Source organism: Pistacia vera, unplaced genomic scaffold, assembly GCF_008641045.1.
Source record: "Pistacia vera cultivar Batoury unplaced genomic scaffold, PisVer_v2 Contig282, whole genome shotgun sequence".
Lineage (NCBI taxonomy): Eukaryota > Viridiplantae > Streptophyta > Magnoliopsida > Sapindales > Anacardiaceae > Pistacia > Pistacia vera.
The window spans coordinates 175023-190636 of NW_022196093.1; the positions used below are offsets into that span (position 1 = coordinate 175023).

The window sequence follows — 15614 nt, forward strand, 5'->3', positions numbered from 1 at the left end:
AAATAGTAACATATTTGAGAAAAACTGTGATGATATAAACTCTGAGTTCAATTTGTGGATATTTTATTTATTTATTTTTTAATTACCAGTTCAATATAAATAAACTTCAATATAGAAAATATATACTTAAAACACAAAAAAACCAATAATAATGTAAAAAAAAATATATAATAAACATACCTGCGCAACACAACTTGAAAATAAATATAAGTTACAGAAATTGCAGAAGGTCAATATAAATTTTGAGTTTAAATAGTTGATCTTGATAATATTAAGGTGATATTAAATATCATATACGATTCACTACAAAATACTGACATCGAATATCAAAGATATGTCTGCAAAAATAATATCAATTATACAAGATGATGATCCTAAAAGTATAATTAGACCATATAATATTCAGATGATTTTTCAAGTTAGATAAATGATTTAATAACACCTATTTATAATTGATATTAATAATTATATAACTACAATTATTATGTTTTCATCTAATTAGAAACTTTGTTTACCATCTATCTCAAAAACATTGATTAAAGATATCCGCGTAACGCGCGGCCCCATGTCTACTTAGATTGATAAAACAGGCTACTTTGCGCCCAAGTCTCTGAAATGAGCGTACTACGCACTTGTAGCGCAGTAAAACCACCCGGCCATTCTTCGCTTGTGTCCTCACAATCAGTTAGTATTCCCCTTTGCTTCAACTTCCCAATAACTAAAATTATTCTCCTACATAACAGAACAACAACATCAACAACGCCCAACTTAATCTCAACTCGCTTCCCGACTCACCTGGTCAAAATGGCCGAGTCGTCGCCACCAGTCATGAGCCCCTTCGGTTCGAGGTCCGATCGCAGTTCTTCATCCGAATGTTGATACTCACTGCTTTATTATTTTATTTTTTGGTAAAAGCTAGCTAATATGATTTGTTAATACAGTTCTGTGGATCCTGCTTACTGCGAGATTATTGTGGTGCGTCACGGCGAAACGGCGTGGAATGTCGACGGAAGAATTCAGGTTTTTTTTTTCAAGGCTTTTATTATTTCATTATTGAAAAATTGAATTGCTTAAGTCAATTTGAACTGAATTTTTTTATTGCTTAATAGGGACATTTAGATGTTCTATTGAATGAAGTTGGGAGAGAACAAGCAGTTGCAGTAAGTTGTAGAGGAACTCATGGTTATAGTTTATATTTTGATTAATGGCTGATGGTTTATTAATTTGATGAAGGTGGCTGATCGGCTAGCAAAAGAGTTTAAAATCTCTGTTGTATATTCTTCTGACTTGAAGCGAGCTCTTGAGACTGCACAGGCTATTGCAAAAGCTTGTGGCGGGTTGGAGGTATGAATTTTGATATCAGAAGCATTTTGTGGAAGTTGCTACATTGAACTTCATTGGCATTATCGTTGTTGTTCGGTTAATTGTTTAGATGACTAGTCTATTTAACTTGGTGATTTCTACACTATTACTAGGCTGATCACGTTGTTTTATTTCCTGGTGAACTTGCATGTATGTTATTTTTTGTTCTATAGAAAACAAGATTAATCCTGGTATTAGGTATCAAAGGATGAGTTTGGCTGGTGATGATTATTTTAGGTATTGGACCACTTAGTTTTATGGTGTTTTTTAATGCAATTTTTTATTGTTTGTATTGTTGGATTTATAATAAACTGTGAAATCATTTTACAATATAAGGAGGTATTGTTATAGGAATTTATGGGGCTGATGATCATCTCATCCTTGTCTAAAGACAAAAAATTCTTATTCAAATCCAAGAGTCTACAAATACCCAGTATCAACGTGTTCCTGTATGGTAGAAATTTCCTTTACTGGACCACATTTGGTATTACTCATTGTGAAGATCCTGCCCTTGTACTATAAAATAGTAATGAATAATTAGAGGGCATTATGCTATAAGCTCATATTTTTCTTGGATAGTAGTTTCTCTCTAAACACATGCACGAACAAATTTCTGTAGATTAAGGGTTTTTATAGTCTTTTAAGAGCCTAATACTAGTTGGTTCTTCAATCAAGTGCCATAAATTTGTTTTCAAGCTAAGACTTTTGTAAACCTAATTAATTCTGACAACTTGCAGAGGATACACCACATGAATTAGTCATATTTCGGTAATCAACTATATTCTAAGTATGTTATCTACTTGAGTGCAATTGTTTTACTCAATTTTAACTGTTCTATATAGGGCCATATCTTCTTTCTTTTTTCCTGACCTTGCCCTCTGGTGAGAATTAACCTTAAATCGAACTTCAGCACTCATTCTCATTGACCCCTATGGTTTTAGTCATGTATAATGAAACAATCTTAGTTTTCCTTTTATTTTCTTAACCTTAATTGCTGCTCATAACAAATTCTTAGAATGACAAGAATAAAAATATAATTGAGGCATTTTGAAACTAGCACATTTTTTAATCTGGCATCTCAATATTTAATTTGTATAGAGTACTTTCTTATCATGGAGCAACTTCAGTTTATACCATATCATGTGAGTCTTTTGTATTCTTTTTGTGGGTCTTAAAAATTTCCCAGTGTGCTAGTTACATAAAAGCCACAGCATGTTAGTAAATGTAATTAATTTCTATTTCTTTTATTCTTGGTTGTTTTAAATTTTAGGTCATTGAAGATCAAGACCTAAGGGAGAGACATCTAGGAGATCTTCAAGGCCTTGTTTATCGTGAAGCAGCCAAAATTTGTCCTGATGCACATAAAGCGCTTGCATCTCACAAGCCAGATCTGGAGATCCCTGTAAGCTAAATATAGCTTTGAACTTTCTTTTTTATTTTCACATGAGTACAACATTTCAAAACCTTGTGGAAAAAGTTTTATAAGGGGTTGGGCTGCCAAAACTCGTATCATTTGGACTTGACTTTTGCTGGAATGGGCCTTGTTTAGTACTTGGGACTCTGTTGTTTAAATGTGTAAGCTCAGGGAATATCAATTGAATTTCAAGGTAGTAAAGTTGGCATTACTTGGATGGTTGAGGGCAGCTGTGATATTGCCACCAAACTCTTTGGTTTGCTCTGAAACAATACTGCACAATCATGGCATTCTAATTTATGGTCATGGATTACCATCAACTTCTGGTCAAGGATTGTGAGTTGATTCTTTCAATAGACTGTTTGGGTTGGACCTGCCAAACTTGAGAGTTGTATATACAATAAATCGGCCTTGACTGAAGCCTTAAGCTGTTGTTTTTTCTTCTAACTTAGCTTGCTGCACCACCCTGGCTCACACCTTAACTTTTAGGAGAGTACAAAATTTAGCTAATACAGTTTAAAGTATCTGATTGGTAAGCTGTTGTTCAGTCCTTACTTCAATAAAGCTTTTAGATGGTGAGATTAATAGCATCAGTACAACCAGTTGGGTTTAAACTCAGGTGACACAACTCTCCCTTGGGTAATTATTTATGGCTGTTATTAATTGCCTTAGTAAATAACTTTGGTTAGCCCTCCCCACCACAACTGAATTTTGGGTATATTTGTCTTAGACAGAGAGTTTGTAAAAGATGTTCAATGAGTTCTTCCCCTGAACAACTGCTCATCTTTGATTTTGCCAATGGTTCCTTGATTGAATATCGCTCTTTTGGCCAAGCTCACTTCTTGACAAGAGAAATTCTTGTATTCACTAGTTTGCCAACACATTTGATTTAGTAAAATATAGGTAGATAAGAGAGACAGGGAAAGAAAAACGCTAGCGAACCCCGTCCTTTGCCACATGGTCCTTCTAAAACATGTGTGGTACCTTATTTATCTTCATGGTTAATCCCCATCCGTTAAGTACATATATAGTTAAGATTATGAAATAAGTTTAGATAATGCCACACTAGAAATAAAATTGGGAAGTTGCTTCTTATGAACTTTACAACTGGTCCTTCTAAAACAACTGCTGTGGCTTTTGTTGTTTGAGCACTTATTATTATTTTTCTTGACTTACTATGCCGATTATGTTCAGGGTGGTGGAGAAAGTCTTGATCAACTTTACAAACGCTGCACAACTGTATTGCAAAGAATTGGTAGGAAACATAAAGGTATAGTTCTGTTTTCCAGTTACCATTGGTAAAGCTTTAGTTTATTGCATTGCATAGCATGAATCCACCTGAGCTCCTACATGCTTATGCTGAGGTAGCTTGCAGCATGGAAGAATTTGATTATTGGTGAACCTGTATTAAACTAATAACATATCGTTGAAAGATATAGATTGCATTTCATATAATCTTTGATCATAAATCAACGATGTTACATTTTTCTCTGGAGAATGGTAGTTGCAATCTGAATTTATGTATTTCTGTTTTGATTCAATTGCAGGACAGCGAGTAGTTGTGGTCAGTCATGGGGGTGTGATCAGAGCACTCTACAAGCGGGCTTGCCCAGATAACAAGTCTGGAGGGAAAGTACTGAATACATCTGTCAGCATATTTCAATTGTCTGATGCCAAGAGATGGATCCTAAAAACCTGGGGTGATGTTAGCCATCTCGGCCAAACAGGGGTCCTGGAGACTGGTTTCGGTGGGGACAGAACGTCTGGTTAGTTGTTAGGTGATCTATCTAGCTTTCTCTAGTCAATTATTTCAGCTATTGACACGCAGTAATTGTAATGGTGGGAGGAACCTAATTTCCCAGTTTTAGAAGTTGTGATTGTCATCTCGTTCAATATGGCTGGCTATGATGACTTTATATTTTCCTGAAAGATGTTCCCATTTAACTTGTTAAGATTTTCCTAAATGGTTGCACTTTAAACACCAGTAATCTGCTATTCTAAAGGATCAATTGAAAAGCACCCTAGAGTCTGAGAAACAGTTTGCTGAGCTGAAACAGTATTAGGTATGAAGCCTAAATGCAGTCATAATTGGTTGAGGTGATGGACATCGACCCATTAACTGCGTCACATGGCATTAAAGAATGGAGAACTTCCAAGCATCAGGTACGGCCTAAAAACTGAGAGGTCTAGTATTAAAGAATTGAAAGGGTACAAGCTCTCCCCGCTCACTCAGAATACTCTTACACCTACTGAAATTGACAAGCAGTTTTAACTGTCACAACATTTCTGTATCCATTCCGACTCTTGTATCTCTCATTATGATTTTTATTGCAATTCAATATAATAAAGTCGATGCAAAAGAACTGTCATTCAGATCATTCCAGTGTCTAGTCTCATTCACCAACTGACTACATTTACAGGACAATCAAGAATTTTTATCAAGTAATTTATAGTGATTAGTTACAAATTTTGGTGAGGGATTATGAAGTGGAAGAAACTTTAATGTTTGCTGGGAAATTGATTAAACAATGGACCACAATTTTAGAGGGCAGAACAGCATGCGCATCAAATGTGGGACTTAGGCATATAAAATGCAATGCAGAGGTAGTTGTCATGAAGTCGACAACTTTACTTTTGTTGGTAGTGATTGTTGATGTTTGTTGAGCTTTCTGTTTTTCATCTTTCTTCTAAGCTCTCATTTTTTTATTGCACTCAAGCTTCCCTTTTGACTTTGGGTGGTCAAATCCATTGTTCTCTATTGATTTTAGAAATTTAATCTCTTTTTTTTTTTTTTTTTTTGATTAAAATAAACTTATGTCTACAAGGATCCTGTCAACCAAGTCATATCTAAATTAATTTTGGAGTTATCCACTTTTTTCTACCCAAATAATGGTTTGATAACACTTTTACACTTATAGATTTTTAAAATACTACTTTATTATCTAAATTTATATTCTAGTAACGAATAGAGAACAAACCCGATCTAATCTATTGGGACTTTTGAAGAGGGGAGAACGATGAATCTTTTGGTGGGAGAATGATGAATTTTGGTGGTTGAGATTGATCAGAATTTGACTTAGGAGGGGTGATTACTCAAACTCTAATCGCTTGATTGTCAGCGATTGTGGGATTGGCAAGAGTAGGGTTTGATGGATTTTGACAAGTGATAATCGAGTTAGAGAATGATAGTGGTATGGGGTCGGAACGATGTCGAAATCGGAAACAGAATTAACGCATTTTATTATTTTAAGATTTATATTTTTTTTTTTTAATAATTTTTGTGGAGTTTTCTAACTCCCAAGTTGTAAAACAATATGCCCCTAGTTTAATGAACCATAATAATTAAATAAAAGCTAGCAAAATTAGCTTAATGTACAGTAAAGCTTTCATTAGCTACAATCACATTAAACCAAATTTACTCCAAACTACCATCTCTTTATTAATACATTTACTAAGATTTTCTTCAATTAATTTGTCCAGCTTTAGAAAAGACAGTAAATGAAGATACTAGAGATAGTGGAAGGACCCCATAATTACCTTTTTGATTTGGCGCCAAATCCAAATGAATAATCACTTTTTATTACCATAATCATTGCAGGACAAAAGTCAACTGCAAGCCAAAACCTGATATATATATCTAATCATACCGGACAAAATTCAAAAACATGTTGATGTTGTACCAAATAAATATATAATTATATTCTATTAAACTGAAAATTCCAACCCAGTCCCCGCGGCAAACTTTTATTTACCCGTTATAATATCCAATGTTTCAACTTTAACTTATGATTATACAAATAATCCCGAAAATAATTGTTTAAAGGTGCATTTATGATGCTTTTGATGCATAAAAAATTGTATCCATGTGAAATTATGTGCAGCCAATACGAGCCCTTGTGTATGTTTCTTTATAGAAAAGGGTCATTATCTTGTTTTAATTCTCCAAGAATCAAATCCAAATAAAGCCAGAAGATTGGGAGTACCCAAGTATCAAATAAAAAGCAAAAAGAAGGGGGCGCAAACTCTACCCCTTGAGATACCCATATTACATTATTTTTCATAAGATAACAAGTATTATTATTATTATTATTTTCATACCAGTTTATACATACGTTAATTAATTTTTAGAATCTATTGAATATTTTATAAATCCAAAAGACCAAATAAATCACAATATCATTGTGGTAAGTGGTCTTACAGTTTAAATCCAAGAACTAAAAAAATAGAGCAAACATCTTTGACCGTCAGGCCAGCTTACGCACACCTTTATCAATCATCGAAATCCATTGAGCATCTTACAAGTCTAAAAGACCAGGTAAATCATAATGTTATTGTGATATGTGACCCCAATGTTTGAATCTAAGAACTCAAGGAATGAAACAAACCTTCTTGACTGTCAGGATAACTTCTTAGGGTTAAAAAATGCTATTAATTTAGTACAAATTTAAATTTAAAAAAATACATCATCCATTTACCTAACACAAAAATGGATGAATGTTTTGGAAATATTTAGTGGGGAGCTGAATTATGATTGTGACATTTGAGTGGGCTGCAAGATAATCAATATGGTTTTTGAATTCCAAATTTTGGAATTACATTCTTCAACAATGAGGTTCTCACTTCTCACTATGACTATCCCTTTTTTCTATTTATTATTTTATTAATCTTAAAACGGTGAAGATTTTAACAAGAGGAAATGGTCTCCCTGCCCTTGAATGGATCATTAAGTTTGGGTAAATAAACAACCCATAAACATTGACAAAAACAAAAAAAAATCAAATTTCCACCGATTGCATCACGGATGATTTCATGTTATGTTATGATGCGACAACTCTTTTGTGTTGACTTTTTGTTAATCTAGATCTGTTTGACCAGCTGATCTAAGGATCCTGTTCAATATTCTTTTCTTTTTTGGAGCAAATATACACACGTTTTTTCTTCAAAAAATGTTGTCACCATGTCATTAATTTAAAATTGTCTCCAACAGATTTCTAGATTTTGTTGATTAAATCTAAATCAAATAAAGATTTTTGTTTGATATTATCCTATAATTTATATTTATTTTTTATTTTTTTGACTTTTCCTGGTTCGTTGATTTTGTTAGAGTTTTCACTCGTGCGTCCATGTAATCAGTAGCTATGAAAAGTGAAAACACTATGGCCGCTGAGTAAAATCTTCAATAATTCAATTGACTATATTATATTATGTTAGGTTATGCTTTTGAGCCTACCATTTTAAATCAAAATCATTTTGAATTCATAAATTCAAATGAATTTAGCGGTGCATCATTATCACATTCACATTAATGTGGAAATAGATACGTAAATAAATAAACATGAGGCTTGATTAAATGAATATTATATTAATTTGTCAACTATAATATACATCATGAAATGTTTGGGTTCTCACAATATCAATAGGGTGAATTTTCACTTTAATTAAAAATATATTAATGTTGAGAATTTGTGATGATAACGTAAAGGCAGTTTCAGTTTGTACGGCAGAGGTTTGACTTTCAGATCGAAATAGGCATTTCCCTGATCAAGAAGCAAAAACAAATTAAGGAAATTTCTTACTCACTTCTCACAAATTTAGCATCACCGATTAAGCAACCTAAACCCACACTAATTAAATAACAATCACCCAGATGTCGCCACGTATACATCTTTCTTCACTAATTCAGTTGTTCAATAACCAAATGTGAACGCACCGTCGTTTACTTTTTATCGCCATTTGAAGATCCCCCTATCTCTCTCCTCTCTCAATAAACTCTTCCAATCACCAGCGACAAAATTCTATTACCAATTTACATCAGAAACCCTAGGATTTCGATTCAAATTTAAGTTTTGTTCTTTATCCCCTTACCATGAGTTAGCTTTACCACTTTGAATTCTTTTCATTCTTTATTTGGGGGAGGAACTTCCAAATGGGTCTCTGCAACTCCAAACCCTCCTCGTACCCCAACTCCCCTAAATCTGATCCTATTCCTAATAAGACCTCCTCAATTCCAACGAAGGAAAAGCCCATTCCCGGTGAAAATAAACCTGTTTCCACTTCTACTTCAGTAAACGGTGAAAGCAACAACCCTAGCAATGTCGATGTGCAGAGCAACACCGGCAATGAAGGAAAAAAGTCTCCGTTTTTCCCGTTCTACAGTCCCAGTCCAGCTCACTACTTCTTCTCTAAGAAATCTTCGCCTGCGAGATCTTCGGCCAATTCCACGCCGAAGAGATTTTTCAAGCGGCCGTTTCCTCCGCCATCACCAGCTAAACATATAAAAGCGGTGTTGGCACGGCGTCACGGCTCCGTTAAGCCGAATGAAACCTCCATTCCGGAAGGCAGTGAAGCCGAAGCGGCGACGGGGCTTGATAGAAGTTTCGGATTCTCAAAGAATTTTATAAATAAGTATGAACTCGGAGATGAAGTCGGCCGTGGACATTTCGGGTACACGTGTGCAGCTAAGTTTAAGAAGGGCGAGCTGAAAGGACAGCAAGTAGCTGTCAAGGTTATACCCAAGGCCAAGGTCTGTATATGGCTCAATTATTTGATTCAATTAATTGTCTATTTTGCGCTACTTTACATTGTGGAGCTAGATCTGCAGGTTGATGGGCGTCTTTAGTTCTTAATTTTAAGTGGTAGGTAATGTAAATATTATGTTCTGAGATTAACTTCTTTGTTTTAAGAACTGAGATTTATATTAAGTTGCACTTAGTTTTGGAATTTTTTTAATTCATTTGCTCATTGTTTTATCTATTTTTGTTGGTAGATGACAACTGCAATTGCGATTGAAGATGTGAGAAGGGAGGTGAAAATATTGAGAGCTTTGACTGGGCATAACAATCTTGTTAAATTTTATGATGCATATGAAGACACTGATAACGTCTATATTGTGATGGAGTAAGTTCTGATTGCTGCTCTTTCTACAACTGGCAATGGCATGCTGATGTGCCCTGCGTTTTTTTTGCTATATCTTGATAAAATGTAATTCATCTTTCAGGCTTTGTGAAGGTGGAGAGCTCTTAGATAGAATACTTTCGAGGTACTTCTTCGGTGCTAACTGCATCTTAATTCAGTATTTTTTTTTTTAATTTTATAATTTTGTTCAGAGGCTTACAGCTTATGAGCTGGATGTTGGTACTTTTCTGCAGGGGTGGAAAATACACAGAGGATGATGCGAAGTCTGTCATGATACAAATATTAAATGTTGTTGCTTTTTGCCACCTTCAAGGTGTGGTGCACCGGGATCTTAAACCTGAGGTGAAAAATAAATTCATTTTTGTATCACTCTTTTTTTTTTTTTTCATGTTTATGATGGTTGATTGAATTCTTCCAATGGATTATTCATTGAGTATTTGAGTCATTTGATTGATGATTAAGGTGGTTATCTGTTTGTGAGGCCTCTTGGACAAGTATTTGATAGATTGTCAGTTGTCACTGTTGGAACCTGAAAGTTCATTATTGAGCTTCAAATGAGAATCAAATATTTTGGGTGAGTAAGAAGATTTGAGATTTAAGCACCTGGATCCGATTGGCTAGGAAAGACTGGTTTTTCATTCCTAGTTCTTATAAATGCTAACTAGACTTACCAGTTTAGTCTTTTGGTGTATATATATATATTCATGATATGCTTATTCTTGCGAATTCCTCTCGTTGGGTTCACCAGGCATATCTTTTGATATGACCTAATGGCAACTCAATGATTATGGTCCAAAATATGGCAACAATTGTAATGGGTATATCATATTTTAGTTGGACATGGCTTTTTTTAATTATTTTCTGGGATGCAAAAGTTATAATGATCAAATGAAAATTTTGAAATTGTATTAAACATTTGCTGTCAGTTATATATAAAAATATATGTGAATTGACTGCTTATTTTCATATGCGTGTGGCATTTGCTACTAATTTTGGTTTTATTTATAAATTCTTATCTAAGTGTAGTTACTTGCTGGATCAGAATTTCTTGTTTACATCGAAGGATGACAACTCGGTGTTGAAGGCCATAGATTTTGGCTTGTCAGATTTTGTAAAGCCAGGTTTGTCCTCACTTCTTTACCTAGGTTGTACTGTTAGCTTTTTTTTTTTTAAGTTTCATGTATTTGGTTACAGTTTCTGATGCTTAAATTGGCTTGCAGATGAAAGACTTAATGACATTGTTGGCAGTGCATACTATGTGGCACCTGAAGTTCTGCATAGATCTTACAGTACAGAAGCTGATGTCTGGAGTATAGGTGTGATTGCGTATATTTTGNTGCTACTAATTTTGGTTTTATTTATAAATTCTTATCTAAGTGTAGTTACTTGCTGGATCAGAATTTCTTGTTTACATCGAAGGATGACAACTCGGCGTTGAAGGCCATAGATTTTGGCTTGTCAGATTTTGTAAAGCCAGGTTTGTCCTCACTTCTTTACCTAGGTTGTACTGTTAGCTTCTTTTTTTTTAAGTTTCATGTATTTGGTTACAGTTTCTGATGCTTATATTGGTTTGCAGATGAAAGACTTAATGACATTGTTGGCAGTGCATACTATGTGGCACCTGAAGTTCTGCATAGATCTTACAGTACAGAAGCTGATGTCTGGAGTATAGGTGTGATTGCGTATATTTTGTTGTGTGGCAGCCGTCCTTTTTGGGCTCGAACTGAGTCAGGGATCTTTCGGGCTGTTCTGAAAGCTGATCCAAGTTTTGATGAAACACCTTGGCCTTCTCTATCTTCTGAGGCAAGAGATTTTGTCAAGCGCCTGCTAAATAAAGATCCACGAAAAAGATTGACTGCTGCTCAAGCTCTAAGTGAGTGCATCGTCTGCTAGAAATTTCTTGTATTTAGAAAGTTGAAATGCTCTTAACAATTCATCGTTGCAGGTCATCCCTGGATAAAGAACTCCAACTCCAATGATGTAAAAGTGCCTTTGGATATACTAATATTTAAGCTGATGAAGGTTTACATGCGTTCATCATCTCTTCGAAAAGCTGCTTTAAGGGTGCGTATATGAGATTCTTTTTTATATATTTGCGTGCCAGTTCCTACATAGCATGTAGAATTGTTTTAAAGTCACTGTGCAAATCTTCGAGTTTAGCAGTTCTGAAGATGTGTTTTGCCATGTGATCAATGCAACCTGCATGATCTGATGTTTCTATCTAGGGCATTTTGTGTGAAGACTTAATTAAGGGGTAATTATTGTGAACCCCAACTGGTTTGGTCAATTTGTGATGGACTTCAGTTTGTGTTGAAAATAGGAACTTAACCCCCAACTTGTTAATTTCAGCCTGTTAAAGTTAATAGATGAAAGGGTATTATTGATATTTTCAGATATTAAATGGGTATTATTGACTTTTCTTTCTTCAAAAAACCCTTAATTCTACTGTTTTTACTTAAATAGGAATGCACCCAAGTTAAATAAAAACACACACACGCACCCAAAAAAAAAAAAAAAAAGCCCAATTCAGTTCAGACAAAAACATAATTATATAAGAAGTTTAAAAAATATATTTTTTTTCTTTTTTCTCCTGCAGCAGCCCAATCTGGCTGCAAGGACCAAGCAGCAGCCCAATCTGGCCAGTTGCAAGGGCCTTGCAGTGGCCCAATGAGGCTCAAGTGGCAGCTTGATTTGGCTGAGTTTTTGTCGTTCTTTTCTTTTGCATTTGTTGGTTAGTTTTGGGTTGTTTTGTTTCGTAAGCAAGAAATTGATGAAGTTTTTTTTATTTTTTATTTTTTTATTGAATATTAGCTTGTTAGATTTAGGTTGAAGGGTTTATAATGGGAAGAAAGATTGATTGAATCGGAAAATATTTATTTGGACAGTAATTAGTTATAGTTAATTATTTTGGTAATACTTGTCAAGCCTTTTCTAGTTTCAATTATAAAGTCCTAGGCTCAAGTTAGTTAATATTATCAATACGGGTACAAAAAGTCATTTTGAAACTTCGTTGATATTAACGGAGGCCAATTGATGAGGCTTAAGTTCTTTTTTTGGTATCAATAGTGGTCCATCTTGAATCAACAAATCTTTAGGGTTTAAATGCAATTATCCCATTTAATTAATTTATACCCANCCTGCAGCAGCCCAATCTGGCCAGTTGCAAGGGCCTTGCAGTGGCCCAATGTGGCTCAAGTGGTGGCTTGATTTGGCTGAGTTTTTGTCGTTCTTTTCTTTTGCATTTGTTGGTTAGTTTTGGGTTGTTTTGTTTCGTAAGCAAGAAATTGATGAAGTTTTTTTTATTTTTTATTTTTTTATTGAATATTAGCTTGTTAGATTTAGGTTGAAGGGTTTATAATGGGAAGAAAGATTGATTGAATCGGAAAATATTTATTTGGACAGTAATTAGTTATAGTTAATTATTTTGGTAATACTTGTCAAGCCTTTTCTAGTTTCAATTATAAAGTCCTAGGCTCAAGTTAGTTAATATTATCAATACGGGTACAAAAAGTCATTTTGAAACTTCGTTGATATTAACAGAGGCCAATTGATGAGGCTTAAGTTCTTTTTTTGGTATCAATAGTGGTCCATCTTGAATCAACAAATCTTTAGGGTTTAAATGCAATTATCCCATTTAATTAATTTATACCCATGAAAAAGCTTATAATTTATTATAGAAGATAATTGCATGGCAATATTGAATGGGTATCTGCCAATGTTGACTGTTGGGATGTTAATGTCAGTTAGGTTTTCACTTTTCATTGGTATTTCTTCCCATTGCGATTAAGAACTCATGAAGATAACAGGTATTAATCCTTTTTGTTTACGTTTGGTTAGGCAAGAAAAAAGGGACTTTCCAATAGTTTCAAGAGAAAAGGGTTAATATTTTAAAGTACTTAAAGGACTTCTAAAATGGCATTTTGTTGATGCTTTATTGCTCAATTGTACTGCTTCTTTTTTTCCCCTCTTAAGAGGAGAAAGGAACCTGTACTGGTCTATTCTCGTTAATGTGGTGGTGGATATGTTGAGAATGACGTTCAGATGAGAGTGACTTCTTGACTTGGTTTGAGAAAGCTATGGAAACACTGTAGACTGAATTGTAAGAATCAAATTTAGGAGATAGACTTTTATTTAGCATTATAGTTTCAGTTATAAGTTCATGACTATTGATGTGACAAGTTGTCTTTGATTCACTTGGGAACTGATCTTGACTTTATTCTGGTAAGTGGGAGTGACATGACTTTATTTTAAAAGGAATAAATATTGAAGGTTGCATTAATTGTACTTAAAAACTGTGTGGTGGTATTCAAACATAACAAAATAGTGGCAAGACACTGTTGCTAAAGAAAGATAAGGTACTTGAGAAAAAAGTGCCTCAGTTTCTTTATGAAAATTTTATTTTGAGAATCCTTGTTCAATCGCACTCTGTTCTTATCCATATCCACACTGTAGCCTTTTTTATTGTCGTTTAACTTTTAATTTGTAGGTTAGCTTATTAACATCAGTCGCGATGTTGCAGGCTCTCTCTAAAACATTGACTGTGGATGAGCTATTTTATTTGAAGGAGCAATTTGCATTACTGGAACCAAACAAAAATGGCACTATAAGCTTTGAATCTATTAAAGCGGTTAGCTTCATTAGAATGACTAAAGTTTTTAATATTGATTTGACCGTGATCAATTCTCTCAACATCTTTTACTTTGATCAGGCTTTAATGAAACATTCTACAGATGCAATGAAGGAGTCACGAATTCCTGATTTTATGACATCCGTATGTCCTTTGACTTTCATCTTAAAGGTTTTAAGTTGTGAAGTTTGTATTCCGCTAAATTTTTAATCTTAAACTTCAATTCCTTTTATCTATGGCAGCTTAATGCTCTTCAATACAGGAGGATGGACTTTGAGGAATTTTGTGCAGCTGCTTTAAGTGTTCATCAGCTAGAGGCTCTTGATCGATGGGAACAACATGCTCGCTGTGCTTATGAACTTTTTGAAAAAGATGGAAACAGGGCGATCGTCATTGAGGAACTAGCTTCGGTATGTCAGTTTCCTGATCTTTTGACATTAGAAAAGTTTATGTCTGCCTGCTTGTTTGGTTAATTTCAGTCAATTGGCCTATATGTAATGTGATGAAGTTCCTATATGTATCCAGAAAAACTTATCTCTACTTTTTGCATTTAATGATTTGGTAGTTAGAAATAGTTTATATTACTGTTACCACATTTAACTCTTCAATTGGGTAAGTTGGAGCAGTATGCTGTAGCTTTTAGCAATGTGAAGAAAAGACCAGACTAGACTGATATTGTGCATTTTATTGTTTTTATGAAAATTTTTCAGGAACTTGGCCTTGGGCCTTCTGTCCCTGTTCATGCTGTTCTCCACGATTGGATTAGGCACACTGATGGAAAGCTGAGCTTCCTAGGGTTCGTCAAGTTGCTGCATGGTGTGTCTAGCCGATCCCTTGCAAAAGCTCAATAGAAGTTTTGTACCCACATAGAAGCTAAAAGCACTTTTTACTGAAAAGCTGTTTTGGCTAATAAAAGAAATGGTGAGAGGCGTTGATAGGCCTGAATGGTGAGAAGTCTTGGTCGGCCTGAATTTGAATTTGAAGGGATTTTCGTTGGTGATCGTGGTTGAGTAGATTAGGGTTGGGACTAATATGATCTCATCTCTATAGTAGATTCTTGTAAACTTCCGCAATTATAGTAGTGAGGTTGGTGGCTACTTCATGCTGTGAAGCTAGGCAATTATGTTTTCCACTGTAAAGCTGTAGTTAAAGTTTTCAATTGCAGGTGAGAATATTTCTCAACTGATTACCAGACATTTGATGTTCTGACATATTCTACTGTCTTGACAAAGTTCAAGATTGCAATGAATTCATCTTTTGTTGTCTAAAAACTTTCTACTCCAAAACCTGCTTTTG

The 15614-nt window shown here is 34.5% G+C and overlaps 2 protein-coding genes across 3 annotated transcripts; both read left to right on the forward strand.

Annotated features, from left to right (window-relative positions):
- Positions 1 to 602: 602 nt before the first annotated feature.
- Positions 603 to 4669, forward strand: LOC116134084 (phosphoglycerate mutase-like protein 4). Its single transcript, XM_031419751.1, has 7 exons — positions 603 to 848; positions 942 to 1020; positions 1110 to 1160; positions 1234 to 1344; positions 2633 to 2764; positions 3971 to 4046; positions 4324 to 4669. Exons 1-7 carry the CDS (start codon positions 616 to 618, stop codon positions 4545 to 4547), a joined length of 906 nt encoding a protein of 301 aa, XP_031275611.1. The 5' UTR covers positions 603 to 615; the 3' UTR covers positions 4548 to 4669.
- A 3769-nt stretch (positions 4670 to 8438) lies between these two features.
- LOC116134074 (CDPK-related kinase 5) lies at positions 8439 to 15242 on the forward strand. Of its 2 annotated transcripts, XM_031419738.1 has the most exons (12): positions 8446 to 9299; positions 9543 to 9673; positions 9774 to 9815; positions 9925 to 10033; positions 10734 to 10812; positions 10912 to 11007; positions 11364 to 11564; positions 11637 to 11755; positions 14211 to 14318; positions 14400 to 14462; positions 14561 to 14728; positions 15029 to 15242. In XM_031419738.1, the coding sequence occupies exons 1-12, from the start codon at positions 8703 to 8705 to the stop codon at positions 15167 to 15169; spliced, it is 1854 nt and encodes a 617-aa protein (XP_031275598.1). In that variant the 5' UTR covers positions 8446 to 8702; the 3' UTR covers positions 15170 to 15242. The 2 variants fall into 2 exon arrangements, with proteins under 2 accessions (XP_031275599.1, XP_031275598.1); XM_031419739.1 differs by lacking the exons at positions 10734 to 10812; positions 10912 to 11007 and adding an exon at positions 11090 to 11168 and having other exon boundaries at positions 8439 to 9299; positions 11268 to 11564.
- The last annotated feature ends 372 nt before the right edge of the window (positions 15243 to 15614 follow it).

Bases quoted from the DNA above. Each gene is read 5' to 3' on its own strand.
- LOC116134084 (XM_031419751.1), top strand. From the start codon at position 616: ATGAGCGTACTACGCACTTGTAGCGCAGTAAAACCACCCGGCCATTCT. The intron at 1,161-1,233 runs GTAAGTTGTAGA...AATTTGATGAAG, and splicing joins GGAGAGAACAAGCAGTTGCA to GTGGCTGATCGGCTAGCAAA. The intron at 4,047-4,323 runs GTATAGTTCTGT...ATTCAATTGCAG, and splicing joins AATTGGTAGGAAACATAAAG to GACAGCGAGTAGTTGTGGTC.
- LOC116134074 (XM_031419739.1), top strand. From the start codon at position 8,703: ATGGGTCTCTGCAACTCCAAACCCTCCTCGTACCCCAACTCCCCTAAA. The intron at 14,319-14,399 runs GTTAGCTTCATT...TACTTTGATCAG, and splicing joins GCTTTGAATCTATTAAAGCG to GCTTTAATGAAACATTCTAC. The intron at 14,729-15,028 runs GTATGTCAGTTT...AAAATTTTTCAG, and splicing joins TCATTGAGGAACTAGCTTCG to GAACTTGGCCTTGGGCCTTC.